Source organism: Mobula birostris, chromosome 16, assembly GCF_030028105.1.
Source record: "Mobula birostris isolate sMobBir1 chromosome 16, sMobBir1.hap1, whole genome shotgun sequence".
NCBI classification, from domain to species: domain Eukaryota; kingdom Metazoa; phylum Chordata; class Chondrichthyes; order Myliobatiformes; family Myliobatidae; genus Mobula; species Mobula birostris.
Genome location: NC_092385.1, coordinates 73,139,462 through 73,156,641, shown reverse-complemented (window position 1 = coordinate 73,156,641; position 17,180 = coordinate 73,139,462). Strand labels below are relative to the sequence as shown.

At 42.9% G+C, this 17,180-nt stretch overlaps 1 protein-coding gene across 2 annotated transcripts in view; it reads left to right on the top strand.

Annotated features, from left to right (window-relative positions):
- Window positions 1-17,180, top strand: part of LOC140211224 (solute carrier family 26 member 6-like) — a 150,168-nt gene that overhangs the window by 77,012 nt on the left and 55,976 nt on the right. For both annotated transcript variants that reach the window (XM_072280844.1, XM_072280843.1), the window contains exon 9: window positions 11,908-12,055. In XM_072280844.1, coding sequence (XP_072136945.1) covers window positions 11,908-12,055 — 148 coding nt within the window. The remainder of the gene's footprint in view (window positions 1-11,907; window positions 12,056-17,180) is intronic.

Here is a 17,180-nt window from a genome sequence, read left to right as displayed (position 1 = left end):
CCAGATCTTCAGATCAGAAACATTGCATGTACTCATCACTGATCTTATGCAATCTGAGATTAGACTGTGCCAATATGTCTTGCGCAGCCTTCAGCATGATGACTGCTTCTTCTGCACTAAGAAATGATCTAAGACCATCATCCACATGGAAATGTCATTCTGTGTACCTCTGTGCTTCAGTCCTGAATTTCTTCTCTCCCACAATAACTGTCCTCTTAAGGCCATAGATTGCCACAGCAGGTGAGGGACAGTTACCAAATGCATGAACTCTCATGCAGTATTCCAGACTCTTCTTGTCCTGTTGGTGGTTACGAAACCACAAGAATCTGAGGTGCACTCAATGATTCCCTCTCATTAGGAAGCCGTGCAACATTGGTGGGATGTCTGCCATCAATGTGATGGACTCAGCTCTGAAGTAAATGAGGACCCTAATCAGACTGTTATTGAAGGCTAGACCCCACGAGAGCACATTGTTCATGATATGACATTGAACTACACACTTGGATCAGGTCTCAGGGGTGGTACATATCAAAGTTGGGCAAACATCAGGGTTTTTTTTGTTGGGATCTAGGGGAGGAACTAACTCAGCATAATTATTTATGAAGAATCTCCATGAACTCTGCATAGAGATCTTTCATTTCTGGTTTCCTTCTCAATGTACGACTGAGGTACATAAGTCATCAAAGGACTGCTCTCCATTGTTTATTGAGCATTGTCATGGAGAGCAGCAAGGAAGGGCAGCTATCCAATTGTTCGACTTGTTTTTGTTAAACTCTTCGTTCATGATTCGAAGGAAGACCTCATCTTCTATGGAACGTGCCAGCTTATAATCATCTTCCAAGTGACAGAAGACCAGCTTGCCTAAATCTGGTTGAGCAGAGATAATCTTCTCTTGCATACAGATTCTATTTTCCGTGTCTGAAATGGCTTGGGCACCCATTCTCCATGACATAACTCTTGGATGTGCCGACAGTGGGCTGATGAGCACCATCGAGGCAGACTTTACCCACTGTGTGAAGAGGGAGAAGTTGTTGGGCATAGGGTTCATTGTGCTGACCATGGCACTGTTCACATAGCTTGTGCTATGTGACGTATTGTCTCTGCCAAGCAACAAGAGACTCTCAGCAGAAAAGTTAAGTGAGACGATTATCTCGGCTATGGCTTTAAGATGTGAATGACAACATGCAGCTTCAAGAGTTGGGATTTTATCCCTGTTGCTGGGAATATGGTCACATTCAATGAAGGTTGGCCAGGTTAAGCAGATCTCCCCTCCTATTGACTCCGCAACAAATTCACTGCCTCTTCTTTTGGCAACATCTGATGTTCTAGAACATGTATTTAGAGTAGATGGGAAATTGAACCTTGAAAACTGAATGTGTCAAAGAATGTTGATTTTTGCTAATGTCACATTGCTCTGATTATCTAGTATCACATATACCTTTATCTTTTGCTCAGAATGCCCTTTCGGGTATGTTGACTGGACATATCTTAGAACAGGATTTGCCTTAGAAGCCTTTTAAGCTACTTTTGTGCATGAGGAAGTAGCTGAGCATTCACCCAATGTAGCTGGCTCCCCACTGTGCTCTGCTGAAGGTGTGCTGGAACCAGTAGTAACCCAAGATGCTGAATGAAGTGCTGATATGCGTTGATCACTGTTACACTCAGTGCAGTGTATAATCACTTTACAGTCTTTTGCTTGGTGCACTGTTGAAGCACAACATTTCAAACATATTGAGTGATCTTTAAGAAAATGTCCCTGGTTTGCAAGCGGTTTTTCTATGCAATTCTTTGAGATGATGTTTCTTATGGATCTTGCATTGTCTATGGGGTTCATGATAGTTTTCTACTTCAGTTTTGTCAACCATGATAGAGGGTTTGGTTTTCCATGCTTTTGCAGGAGACCTCTCTTTGAATGACATGTTACCGAAAGTTGAGCACATAAAACTAGGGTCATTGTGCATTTCTGAGTGGCAGCAGATGAATTCCAAAAGAATGAAAATGGATAGGGGGCATGATACTTTGTTTTATACTTGAACCCTTCAGTTATCCACCGTTGTTGGATATGGTTCAGTAGATTCTCCACTATACTGTTTATTTCTATTCCTGTATCCAAGAAACTCAGTCCTGGTAGGAGAAGGCTCTCTGTTGGATATTGTATCCTGGCTGTCTATGTTGATATGAAAACCAGAGCAGTACAATATACAGAGCAAGCTATTGCCTATGAAGCAGATTTCCCCCTCTTCACACAGCTGATGGATCCAACGGAACAGCAGAGACCGATACAGTTTAGTACCAATGGCGTTACAGGAGTTGCCAGTCAGCATTGAACTCAATGTAGGATTGCCTTAGGGACTCCATCTCCAGATTGTTTTTATTTTTTTCTTGTTCAGGGTTTACTCCCCAAAACCTTCCCCATGAGGGTATATAGTCACAAAGTAACAATGGTTTGACATCAGTTTTCGTTCTCTTAGATAAGCTGTCAACCATGGCTGACAAGCCCCATCCACCCAAAGTGACTGGTTTTAAGACACCAGTGACCTGCCTTTGCCCCTCCTCCTGTCAGTAGAAACCGTTTCACCAAGCTGAGTAGCAAAGACACGTGTGAAGACCAGGAGATGGACTTGATTGTCAGAGGTTATTTGACATGCATGCCAGTGGAGTATTTAATAGATAGTGGGAGCTTATCCCCACTAACTTCCGCGCTATGTAACCTTAAGGAACCTCCTAGAGGTTAACAAGATTTTTTTTGTGGCTTACAATTCCGAAAACAGATCTGCAAGCTCCTGTAGTTTTGCTGTTTTTTGTGTGAGAGCTTTGGAAACTCTGGAGAGCCACAGCACTTGTCCAGGCTCTGCCACAGCATTTGTAAACCCTTACCTGGATTATTAATGTCATGTACCCTAACCATTCTTGCATGTTGCAGTGAGTTCTCACCAAGTCACTTATAGAGGCCTAGCTCATCGCTAGGTTTGAGACTTGGTCCTTGCAAGGCACAGTGAAAGCTTGATCTCCAGGACAGATAAACTTTGACCAGCAACTAATCCGGACATCGGCAGTTTGAGAGGAGGGGATTGCACTCAGATCCACTGCCCAAGTAGAAAAAGGCAGCTGCAGATTGTGGCAGTATAATTGAGCTTTGACCAGTGACCAATCTGCATTTGGGATTGATTAGCAAGAGCAAATTAAAGGAAAGCAGGGGCAAGTATATTGTCAGGATGGACAGAATCAGTGTGGTGATCTTCACACTTCAGTGAAAAGGGGCTTCAGTCAGAGAAGCCAAAAACAGAAAGGCTCAAGGTAATGATATTTTCCCCTTCCTTCCTTTAGGACAGTAGAGATGCCAGGCAGAGTAGTTGAATGCTCCCTTTGTGGGATGTGGGAAGGCAGGGAGATATTCAGTGTCCCTGAAGGCTACAACTGCAAGAAGTGCATCCAGATGCAGCTTCCAACAAATCGTGTTAAGGAGTTGGAACTGGAATTAGATGAATTAGATCATTCTAGAGGCTGAAGAGGACATGTAGAGAGGAGGTTACACCCAAGGTGCAGAACACAGGAAACTGGGTGGCAGTCAGTAAGAGGAAAGGAGTTAAGGAGCCAGTCCAGAGTACGCCTGTGTCCACCCCCCTCAACAACAGGTATACAGTATCACTTTGGATACTGTTGGGGGGGGGGTGACCCAAGAGAGGAAAGTCACAGTGACTTAGAAGGGAAAGGGGGAAGAAGAGGCACACTGTGGTGATAGGGGATGTGTTAGTTAGAGGATTGGACAGGAGGTTGTGTAAGTGAGAACGAGATGGTATGTTGCCTCCCAGGTGCCAGGGTCCAGGACATCTCAGATTAAGTCCTCAGCATTCTTAAGAGGGGAGAGTGAATAGCTACAAGTTGTGGTCCATGTAGGTACCAATGACATGGGTAGGATGAATAACGAGATTCTGCATAGGGAATTCATTTTTTTTTAGAAACATAGAAAACCTACAGCACAATACAGGCCTTTCAGCCCACGAAGTTGTGCCGAACATGTCCTTATGTTAGAAATTACCTAGGGTTACACATAGCCCTCTATTTTTCTAAGCTCCATGTACCTGTCCAGGAGACTCTAAAAAGACCCTATTATATCTGCCTTCACCACCATTGCCGGCAGCCCATTCCACGCATTCTCCACCCTGCTTAAAAAAAAATTGCCCCTGACATCTCCTCTGTACCTACTCCCAAGCACCTTAAACCTATGTCCTCTTGTGGCAGCCATTTCAGCCCTAGGAAAAAGCCTCTGACTATCCACACGATCAATGCCTCTCATCATCTTATACACCTCTATCAGGTCACCTCTCATCCTCCGTCACTCCAAGGAGAAAAGGCTGAGTTCACTCAACCTGTTTTCATAAGGCATGCTCCCCAATCCAGGCAACATCCTTGTAAATCTCCTCTGCACCCTTTCTATGGTTTCCACATCCTTCCTGCAGTGAGGCGACCAGAACTGAGCACAGTACTCCAAGTGGGGTCTGACCAAGGTCCTATATAGCTGTAACATTACCTCTCGGCTCCTAAATTCAATTCCACAATTGATGAAGGCCAATATACTGTATGCCTTCTTAACCACAGAGTCAATCTGCACAGCTGCTTTGAGTGTCCTATGGACTCGGACCCCAAGATCCCTCTGATCCTCCACACTGCCAAGAATCTTACCATTAATACTAGATTCTGCCATCATATTTGACCTACCAAAATTAACCACTTCACACTTATCTGGGTTGAACTCCATCTGCCACTTCTCAGCCCAGTTTTGCATCTTATCAATGTCCCGCTGTAACCTCTGACAGCCCTCCTCACTATCCACAACACACCCAACCTTTGTGTCATCAGCAAAGTTACTAACCCATCCCTCCACTTCCTCATCCAGGTCAATTATAAAAATCACGAAAAGTAAGGATTCCAGAACAGATCCCTGAGGCACACTACTTTTCACAGACCTCCATGCAGAATATGTCTACAACCACTCTTTGCCTTCTGTGGGCAAGCCAGTTCTGGATCCACAAAGCAATGCCTCCTTGGATCCCATGCCTTCTTACTTTCTCAATAAGCCTTGCATGGGGTACCTTATCAAATGCCTTGCTGAAATCCTTATACACTACATCTACTGCTCTTCCTTCATCAATGTGTTTAGTCACATGCTCAAAAAATTCAATCAGGCTCATAATGCACGACCTGCCCTTAACAAAGCCATCCTGACTATTCATAATCATATTTTACCTCTCCAAATGTTCATAAATCCTGCCTGTCAGGATCTTCTCCATCAAATTATCAACCACTGAAGTAGGACTCACTGGCCTATAATTTTCTGGGCTATCTCTACTCCCCTTCTTGAATAAGGGAACAACATCTGCAACCCCCAATTCTCCGGAAAATCTCCCGTCCCCATTGATGATGCAAAGATCATTGCCAGAGGCTCAGCAATCTCCTCCCTCACCTCCCACAGTAGCCTGGGGTACATCTCATCCGGTCCCAGCGACTTATCCAACTTGGTGCTTTACAAAAGCTCCAGCACATCATCTTTCTTAATGTCTCTATGCTCAAGCTTTCCAGTCCGCTGCAAGTCATCACTACAATCACCGAGATCCCTTTCCATAGTGAATACTGAAGTAAAGTATTCATTAAGTAGCTCTGCTATTTCCTCTGGTTCCATACACACTTTCCCACTGTCACACTTGATTGGTCCTATTCTTTCACGTCTTCCTCTTGCCCCTCACATATTTTAGAATGCCTTGGGGTTTTTCCTTAATCTTGCTCATCAAGGCCTTCTCATGGCCCCTTCTGGCTCTCCTAATTTCCTTCTTAAACTCCTTCCTGTTAGCCATATAATCTTCTAGATCTCTAACGTCACCTAGCTCTCTGAGGTGCAAAGTTAAACAGCAGGACCTCCAGGGTTGTGATCTCAGAATTGCTACCCGTGCCACATGCTAGTGAGGCCAGAATTTAAGATGTGGCTAAGGAGTTGGTGTAGGAGGGAGGGCATAAGATTTTTGGATCGTTGGGCTCTCTTCCAGGGAAGGTGAGACCTGTATGGTAGGGACAATTTGCACATGAACTGGAGGGGGACTAATATCTAACAGGAAGGTTTGTTAATGCTGCATGGTGTGGTTTATGCTAGAGTTGCAGGGATTTGAGAACCAGAGTGCTAGAATAGTTAGTGGAGAGGTTGTGGGGGCAGATATTGATAAGATCTCAGACAAAATCAGGAATCAGAAAGTTGAGCATGATGTGACAATTGTCCTAGGCTGCATATATTTCAATGCAAGAAGTATCATCGAAAAGGCAAATGAGCTCAGAGCATGGATGCTCGTAACCTGTAATTACGACATTCAAGCCACCATTGAGACTTGGTTGCAGGAGGGGCAGGACTGACAGCTCAGTATTCTGGGGTTCCGTCGTTTTAAGCAGTCAGAGCGGGAGAGATTAAAGGAGGAGGGGTGGCATTACTAGTCAGAGAAGATGTCATGGCAGTGCTCCATCAGGACAGACTAGAGAACTCCATTATGAGGCATTATGGGTGACCCTGTTAATGGTGCTATATTACAGAGCACCCAACAGTCTAGAGACTTAGAGCAACAAATTTGTAAAGTGGTCACAGACTGATGCAAGAAACATAGGGTTGTTATAGTAATGATTTTAACATTCCACATAAACTGGGGATCCCTTACTGTAAAAAGACTAGATAGGAAAGAGTTTGTCAAATGTGTTCAGGAAAGTTTCCTTCATCAGTATGTGGAAGTCTCAACAAGAGAGCATGGAATGAGACAGAGCAGATGACAGATGGTTGTGTACGGAACACTTTCCATCCAGAGAGCATGAGTTTCAAAGTAAATATGCAAAAAGATAGGTTTGGTCCTTTGGACTGAGATTCTGTATTGGAGAAAGGCCAATTTTGATGGCATCAGAAATGATCTGGTATGTGTGGATTGTGACAGGCTACTTTCTGGCAAAGATGTACTTGGAAGGTGGGAGGTCTTCAAAAAGGATATTTTGAGTAGACAAAGCCTGTATGTGCTTGTCAGAATAAACGGTAAAGATAACAATTGTAGGGAATTTTGGTTTTCAGGAGATATTGAAGCCCTGGTTGAGAGGGAAAAGGAGATGCATAGCAGGTACAGGCAGATAGGAACAAATGAGATGCTCATGGCATTAAAGAAATGCTAGAAAGCACTTCAGAAAGAAATCAAGAGGCACGTGTTGCTCTAGCGGACAAGGTGAAGGAGAATCCCAAGGGATTCTATAGATATGTTAAGATCAAAAGGATTGAAAGGGACAAAATAGGTATTCTGGAAAACCAGAGTGGTAATCCATGTGTGGAGCCAAAACAGATAGGAGAGAGCTTAACTCCATTCTTTGCATCACTATTTACTCGGGAAGCAAGTACGGAGTCTATAGAAATGTAGCAAAGTGACACCAATTTCATGACGCCTGTACAGATTAAAGGAGGAAGTGTTTGCTACCCTGAGGCAAATCAGGGTGGATAAATCCCCAGAACCTGACAAGATGTTCCATCAGACCACACAGGAAGCAAGTGTAGAAATTAATGGGCCCTAGCAGAGATATTTAAAATATCCTTAGCAACAGAAGTACCAGAGGATTGGAAGTTAGCTAATGTTGTTCTGCTGTTTAAGAAGGGCTCTAAAGAAAAACCAGGAAATTACAGGCTGATGAATCTGAAAACTATGGGAAGGTATTCTAAGGGAGCAGAATAGACATAGACTGTTTAAGGGTAGCCAGGATGGTTTTGTGCATGGTAGATCATGTCTAACTAATCTTAGAGTTTTTCAAGGAAGTTACCAGGAAAGTGGATGCCAGGGCATTTGACAAGGTCCTGCAAGGGGGGCTGGTCAAGAAGGTTCGGTCGCTTGGCATTCAGGATAAGGTAGTAAATTGGATTAGACATTGGCTTTGTGGGAGAAGCCAGAGAGTGATAGTAGAGGGTTGCCTCTCTGACTGGAGGCCTGTGACTAGAGGTGCGCTGCAGGGATCAGACCTGGGTCCTTAGTTGTTCGTCATCTATATCAATGATTTGGATAATAATGTGTTTAACTGGATCAGCAAATTTGCAGACATCATCAAGATTGGGGGTGTAGTGGACAGTGAGGAAGGCTATTGTGGCTTGAAGAGGGATGTACTGTACATCAGCTGCAAAAATAGGCTGAGAAATGGCAGATAAAATTTAATGCAGACAAGCATGAGGTTTTACACTTTGATAGGACCAATTAGGATAGGTCTTGCACGGTAAATGGTAGGGCACTGAGGAGTGTGGTGGAACAAAGGAATCTGGAAATACAGGTAGGTTATTCATTGAAAGTGATGTGACAGGTGGATAGGGTCGTAAAGAAGGCTTTTAGGACATTTTGGCCTTCATGAATCAATGTACTGAGTACGGGAGATAGGATGTATGTCAAAGTTGTACAAGATGTTTGTGAGGCCTAATTTGGAGTATTGTGTACAGTTTTGTTCACCTACATGCAGGAAAGATATAAATAAGGTTGAAAGAGTGTGGAGAAAATTTACAGAATGTTGCTGGGTCTGGAGGACCTAAGTTATAAGGAAAGGTTAGAAATTTATTCTTTAGAACACAGACTATTGAGAGGAAATACAATAGAGGTATAGTTAGGGTATAGCAGGCTTTTTTTCACTCAGGTTGGGGTGAGACTACAACCAGAGGTCATTGTTTAAGGGCAAAAGGTGATAAGTTTAAGGGGAACATGAGGGGAAGCTTCACTCCAAGGGCCATTAGAATGTGGACGGAGCTGCCAGCACAAGTAGTGCATGCAAGTTTGATTTCAGTGTTTAATGGAAGTTTGGATAAGTACATGGATAGTAGGAATATGGAGGGCTATGTTCTCAGTGTAGGTTAATGGGAATAGTCAGTTCAAATGGCTTTGGCGTGGTTTAGATGAGCCAAAGGGCCTGTTTCTGTTCTGTACTCTATGACTCTATAACGAGCAGATTGATTGTTCAACACTGTCAGCACTTCCACTGCTGCTTGGGCTTGAGAGTGAGGAAGGATATCAGGAAGTCTCGAGTCTTACTGAAAACCACCTGGAAGAACTGCAGAACAAAATTGAACCGTATTTTTCCTCCCTTTCAACACAACTGTATGACCAGGTGAGGAACCCTTCTTCTGAATCTTCTGCTCAGCCTGAGAACTTGACTTTGAGAGAAGAGGAAGAACTTAGTGAGCTGAAGTCTGATCGTGCACTCAAGATGAGATTTAATGGCTGGACAAGTTCTAGATTTCCATGAAAGAAAGGTATCCTGCCATTCATATAAAAGCAATGAACATGCTGCTGCAGTTCTCAACTTCTTACACGTGTGAGAAAACTTTTTCCTGCTTAACAAGTATCAAGAGCAAGAATAGAAATCATCTCATTTCAGTTAAAGGTGAAATCTGAGTGTGCTTATCTCAAGTTCAACCCAGAATTAAGCAATGTATTATGTTTGCCTTGTGATTTTTTTAAAATTTATGAAAAGGAAAGAAAAATTAATTTCAAGAAAGGCAAGCTAAAAATACATTGTCTACTCAAAAGAGCATTGACAATTGTATTTGGATTATTGTACCTATAACTTGCTGTTCATGCTAATGTACATGAGCTTATAGATAACTTTTATGCAGGGATTCCCTGATACCTGAAAATTATTTCAAGTGTTCCTCCAGGACGAAAAGGTTGAGAAAGGTTGGCCGAGAATGTGCCAGTCTGAAGCATTCCTACAGACTTCCAGAACGAGGGGTCACAGTTTGAGGATAAAGGGGAAGCCTTTTAGGACCGAGATTAGGAAAAACTTCTTCACACAGAGAGTGGTGAATCTGTGGAATTCTCTGCCACAGGAAACAGTTGAGGCCAGTTCATTGGCTATATTTAAGAGGGAGTTAGATATGGCCCTTGTGGCTACGGGGATCAGGGGGTATGGAGGGAAGGCTGGGGCAGGGTTCTGAGTTGGATGATCAGCCATGATCATAATAAATGGCGGTGCAGGCTCGAAGGGCCGAATGGCCTACTCCTGCACCTATTTTCTATGTTTCTATGTTTCTCACTGTGCTGGAAGACTAACAAGTTTCAGGCAGGTCAAAGGGCATCTGTCACTGAGTTGATGATCTGCCAGCAGCACCTGATGTTTACCTGCTGAAATGAACAGGAACCTGAGACAGTCAAACACATGATGAACTGGTGCTTTCTACTAACGTTGGGTATGGTTGTCAAGAAGCCTGCACAGTGGTGGTGGGGTCCTCAGGGAGCCCAATAGCACTGTGCAGACTTCCTCACAGATTGGGAACTCCACCTGCTTAATCTAGTGAAGATCCAGCAAAGTCCATTGAAATCATTGGAAAGAAATGACTGAGAGGAGAATTGTAGGTATGTTAATTCTGTTTTGAATCAACTGAATTAAGGTAAAAATATGTGTTTGATCATTCTTAATTCTATATGAATGTATAATGAATGCTTAAGTTTTAATGTTAATTAATTTCATTTTACAAGTATTCTTTTTATATCATCCTTGAGTCCTTTATGAAAAACTTTTAAACTTTCACAAATATTTAAATTAAATTTGAACTTTGACAAACAGTTAGCCTGGAGATGTGAGCCCTCCCGGCTATCATATAACCCAGAAGACATAGCCCGTTAGTTTTGTTCAGTTAATCGCGTGACTACACAGGCTCCTCCAAAAAACTGCAAGCTGGTTTCCCAGAGGGTGAATGCATCCGAGGACCAATCTAAGAAAATCGGAATCGGATTTATTATTGCTGACATGGCATAAAATGTGTTGTTTTGCAGCAGCGGTACCGTGAATGCATAACAATTACTATAATTTACAATAATAAATATACTGTACAATTGAATAGTGAGAAAAGGACTAAATAGTGAGGTAGTGAGGATGTTAAGACATCTGATTGTGGAGGGAATGTGTGTGCCTTCAGGCTCCTGTACTACCCCCTGACAAGGGTAATAAAAGGAGGGGATGTGCTGGATAGTGAGGGTTCTAACAGTGGATGCTGCCTTCTTGAGACACTGCCCCGTGAAGATTTCGATGGTGGGTGGCTAGTGCCCATGAGGGAGCCGGCCGAGTGTGCGAGCCTCTGCAACTGTTCTTAATACTGTGCATTGGAGCCTTCGTACCAGGTGGTAAAGCAACCAGTCAGAATGCTCTCCGTGGTGCATGTGGAGAAATTTGTTAAGAGTCTTTGGTTACTCCTAATGAAGTATAGCTGTTAGCATGCATTCTTTTTGATTACATCAATGTGTTGAGCCCAGGATAGATGCGATGCTCTGAGATGTTGATACCCAGTAAGCTGCTCATCCCCTTGATGACGATTGGCGTGTTTTTTTTCCACAACTCTCATCTCAGCTGGATGACCAGAGAGCTTGGACAGCTAGCTGGTCAAAAGAAGTTTCCCGAACCCTACTATCTCTGAGCCTTAACAGCACGACATGTGGATGTGTTGGTTGTACTTGTAATTGGAAGACAGAAGGTTCTTAGTTCAATCCCACTGCAGAGTCTTGAAAATAAAAACATAGGCTTGAATCTTAGGTCAATACTGAAGGTGGAGTGCATTGTTGATGCATTTGTTTGATGAGATATTGAAATGAAACTCAATTTAGTATATTTAAAAGATACTCTACCACTGCTTTGAAGAAAATTGTATTTTCCCCTGCAGCTTGATCAGCATATTTCTGTTAAGGTAAAACAGATTATATCTTCATTAACATTTTGTTTTGTGTGATCTTATTATGTGAAAACTGGAATTCTACATTACAAAAGTGATTATATTTCAAAAACACTGCAGTGGATATTCTGAGGTAATGAAGGACACCAAACAAAAAAAAAATAATAAGTTCAAGTTCAATCTCTCTTGTCTTTTGTGCTCTACAGTTTGATAGCTCCAGTGGTACCTGACTTCAGCTTTGCCGCCAGCCTCGTGGGAAATGCATTTGCCTTGGCCATTGTAGGGTATGGCATCACAATATCTTTGGGCAAGATCTTTGCTCTCAAGCATGGGTACGAAGTTGACAGCAACCAGGTAACTCAGGGTTGTAAGGTTAGAACAAATGTTACAATAAGGTGGATTTTTGACCTCACAATCTACCACATTGTATTCTTGCATCTTACTGTCTACTTACCCTGCACTCCTCTAACTGCAACACTTCATTCTGCATTCTTATTGTTTCTCTTTGTACTACCTCAATGCACCATTGTAATGAATTGATCTGCATGGATAGTATGAAAGACCAGTTTTTCACTGTGCCTCAGTAGATGTGACAATAATACGTTCAAATTCAAGGTTATTGTCATTCAACCGTACACATGTATACAGCCAAATGAAACAATGTTCCTCCAGACCAAAGTGTACAATACAGTACAAATAACTCACACACAACATATAAAGTGAAATTGCCACAAATAAATATATTCCAGACAATTGACATTTGGCATGAATAAAACAATAATACTTATAGTATTAGTAACAATAATAGTAATATGAAATTGTTCAACGACAATATTGACAGGTACATGAAAAGAAGGGAATAGGCAGGAAGATGGGATTACTTTTGTCTGGTTTCAGGGTCAGCACTCCTGTTCCTTGTTCTGACTCATCGGCCTGCATTGCCATTGACATGTTGATGTACATACCAGCTTCTCTCTACCACTCCGCAAGGTCAAGAGCGCTATCATCATGCTGGTGAATAACATTTCAAATACCTTACAATTCCACATTATCTCCTGCCCCATCGCTTCTAACCTCAATGAGATTTCAATCGCTATGTGATGACTGGTGCTTAAAGAACAGATACAGTACATAAGACTAGAAGTAGCAAAGGCTGTGACCAAGTGGACCAGTTCTAAGTAATATCCAGCGATGTTGAAAAATAGGATTTAATAACTTTAAAGCCTTAAATTAATTCTACATCACCACTGATCAAGACAGTGAATTTGATTTTAAGGGACAGAGTATTTTCTACCTTTCCAATCTTGTGTGAAGAGATTTGCAATTCCAACTTTAAAATTGTGAAATAATTCTGCAGATTTTTAAATGGTGGTCAGAGAAAACACGGACTCAAAACATAAGATGACACAGTGGCAGAACCAGAGCAGGGTGGGGGAGAGAGGAGGAGAGGATGGCCAGGGTGGTTGGAGACTTTGACTATGTTGGCTGCTGTAGACCCTCCAATCTCACATCCCTAATGACCTGGATTCAATCCTGACCTCCATTGTTTTCTGTGTGGAGTTTGCACGTTCTCCTTGAGACCACCAATTCCCAAAAAGTGAGCTGTGGTGAATTGATAAACTAGTTCAGTATGTTATGTACAGAAAAACTGTTTTGTATGCCATCCGTACAGATAATTACATCACAATAGTGCATTGAGGTAATACGAGAGAAAACAATAGAAGAATGCAGAATAGTGTTAGAGATACAGAGAGAGAGCATTGCAGGCAGATAATAAGGTGCAAGGCTATAATGAGTTAGACTGAGGTCAAGAATCCACCTTATTGTATAGATTGATACTTTATTGATAACAAAGGAAATTACAATCTAACAGTAGCATTACAAGGGCACAGATATACAAATATCAGAAGAGAGGTAAGAAAGAATAAAACAAGAGTTGCCTTGTAAATCTTGTGGATCTTAATTTTAAGTCAAAGATTACAAGATTTACAAGATTTTTAAGTTCACACTGATAACTTGGTATTGTAAGAATTACCGTAATACTACACAGTAATGGGAGCACATTCACACCGTCCACATAAAAAGTGATGGTATTATTGCACAGGGTGTCCACGATAGCAGGGTGTGGTAACCAGAGCTTAAACAGAGCTCTGGTAAACAAAGGTTAATACCAGTCTAACAGGAGGGGGTCATTGCTTTCCCAGCTATAGGTTGACTCATTATAGAGCCAAATGGCCAAGGGTAAAAATGACCTTGAATAGCACTCTTTGGAGAAGCATAGTTGTCATAGTCTAGTACTAAAAGTGTTTCTCTGTTCAGCAAAGGTGATATGCAGAGGGTGAGAAACATTGTCCAGAATTACCAGGATTTTCCATAGGGTCCTTTGTTCTACCACAGCCTCCGGTGTGTCCAGTCTGACTCCTGTAACAGAACCAGCCTTTCTAATCAGTTTATTAATCCTGTTGCCTGTGTTGATACCATTCCCCCAGCACACCACCACATAGAAGATTGTACTGGTGACAGCAGACTGGTAGGACGTGTGACAGGGAGACCTGCATCCTCCAAGGAACCTCAGTCTCCTCAGGAAGCAGAGGTGACTCTGGCCCTTCTTGTACGCAACCTCTGTGTTGGTGCTCCACTCAAGTCTGTCATCCAGCTGCACTCCAGATATTTGTAGGTCCTCACCAATAATAGTAACAGAGCAGTGCTGGCTTGGTCTCCTTAAAGTCCATCACCATCTCCTTTGTCTTACTGATATTGAGCTGCAGATGATTCAGCTTGCAACATTCGACAAAGTGCCCCAACAGGGCTCTGTATTCATCCTCCCGTCCTCCCTTTATGCGGCAACTATTGCTGAGTCTTCAGAAAATTTCTGCAGATGATATGAATCAGTGTTGCATCTAAAGTCCAAGGTATACAGGGTAACACAAAAGGGGTCAATACAGTCCCCTGTGGAGCACCAGTGCTGCTTATAGCCATGTCTGACACACAGCTCTGAAGGCACACAAACTGTGATCTGCCAGTCACGTAGTCCGTTCTCCAAAATACAATAGAAGTGCCAACCTGCTTTGAACGGAGCTTTTCCCTTAGCAATGAGGGCTGTATGGAATTGAAGGCACTTGAGAACTCAAACTGCTATACATGATCTTCACAGTGCCACCCTGCTTATCCAAAGGGGAGTAGGCTATGTTCAGCAGGGGTTGAAAGTGAGCCAGAACCAGCCTCTCTAGGGTCTTCATGATATCTGAAGTCAAAGCCACTGAATGGTAGTCATTCAAGGCTTCAGGTCGACCCTTTTTGGATACTGGGACCACACATGAAGTTTTCATGTGTCAAGACCCTTTCCAGGCTGGGACTCAGACCGAAAAGGCTCTGGAGAACTCCACACAGCTGCTCAGCACGCTCCTTCAGGACCTTGGGGTTCTCACCATCCAGCCCCAGTGCTTTGCCATGTCTGAGTTTCCCCAAAGCCCTTCTCACCTGCTCAGTGGTGAAGATGAGTCCATGACGACTGGGGGGGTGAAGATCGGGACAATAGCAGTTGGTATGTGGAGGTGTGGATGATAGGTGCAGGGGAAGGAGGGGTGTAGACAGTGGTAGCCTGTGTTGTTCATCCACGTGTTGAACTGAGGGAGGAGAAGAGGTATTGGTGCTGAGGGAGCAGAGGGTGTCTCGGCACCTGGACTGGTGTGCTGGGGGGAGGAGGGTGTGAACAGGAGGGCAATTGTCAAGCCCATTGAAGAATTGGTTTAACTGATTAGCCCATTCATGGCTGCATTCCAAAGCTCCTCAGCTAGTCTGATTGAAGCCTGTGATGTTTTTCATGCTTCTCCACACCTCCTGTGTACTACTCTGCCCAAGCTTGTTCACCAGCTCTCCTGTATCCCTCTTCAGCCACCTTAAACTTCTCCTTTTACTCCGTCTGCACATTTCATTTCCTCCCTCTCTCCCGATCTAAAGCAACACACATAAAAATTGCTGGTGAACGCAGCAGGCCAGGCAGCATCTCTAGGAAGAGGTACAGTCGACGTTTCGGGCCGAGACCCTTCGTCAGGACTAACTGAAAGAAGAGATAGTAAGAGATTTGAAAGTGGGAGGGGGGGGGAGATCTGAAATGATAGGAGAAGACAGGAGGGGGAGGGATGGAGCTAAGAGCTGGAAAGTTGATTGGCAAAAGGGATACAAGGCTGGAGAAGGGAGAGGATCATGGGACGGGAGGCCTGGGGATAAAGAAAGGGGGAGGGGAGCATCAGAGGACGATATAGTGAGAGGGACAGATGGAGGAAAAAAAGAGAGAGAAAGAAAGAGAAAAAAGATAAATAAGGGATGGGGTAAGAGGGGGAGGAGGGGCATTAACAGAAATTAGAAAGTCAATGTTCATGCCATCAGGTTGGAGGCTACCCAGACAGAATATAAGGTGTTGTTCCTCCAACCTGAGTGTGGCTTCATCTTGACAGTAGAGGAGGCCATGAATAGACATATCAGAATGGGAATGGGACGTGGAATTAAAATGTGTGGCCACTGGGTGATCTTCTTGTGGTTGAGAAGAGCCTTCAGATCACTGGTGACCCATGGCTTGTTAGGGAAGCAGCGAACAGTCCTTGATGGTATTGCAGTGACCACACAGAAGCTGATGTAGTCAGTGATGCAATCAGTAAGTCTATTATTGTCCTCCCCACAAAGCACGTTCCAGGGTCCAGAGGAGGTTTATAAGAATGAACCAAGGAATGAGGAGCATTTGATGGCACTGCAATCTGATCTATTCTGTCTATGGCTTTAAGATCTAAATCCATGTTGCATACTCAGGGAGTTATTTCTAGCATCCATTGTAAGTTAGTTTATGCCTTCTACTGTACTCCAATACATTTTCCTTTAAAACTTTAGTGGAAGTTTAAAACAATGTCTGGGAAAACACAATTTCAACCTCCTGAGATATTATTTAGCAAGCTGTTTCTTTGAATAGGGTGATTGGTAGGTTTAGAGAAATTAATGTCTGTTAGACTCTCAATTTTGGAGGTCTGGATATGACAATTTCTGAGTGAGCAAAGACAGCAAAAAGCAGGCCAAATTACTTTTCCTGGTTCCAAGTTTCTAATGGAGACACAAGAGATTGCAGATGGTAGTTTTTGCTCCAAATTTCTTACGTTCTTAATTGGTCTAATTAGCATAATTGTCTGAAAATAATTTAGTGAAGGGTACTTACTGCATTTGGAAGGGCCACGTTTGTCTCCATCACCATTCTGTTGCATACATAATATCATGTTCTCTTACAGCACATCCAAACAACCTGTGGTAACAAAATTATTCTTTTGTATTCCTTCCTAAACAACAATGAAGTTAAATGCAATGTCAGCATTCATTTCAAGAGGACGAGAATATAAAAGCAAAGATGTAATGCTAAGACTTCGGGACATTGGTCAGGTCACATCTGGATTATTCTGAGCAGTTTTGAGCATCATATCTAAGAAAGGATGTGCTG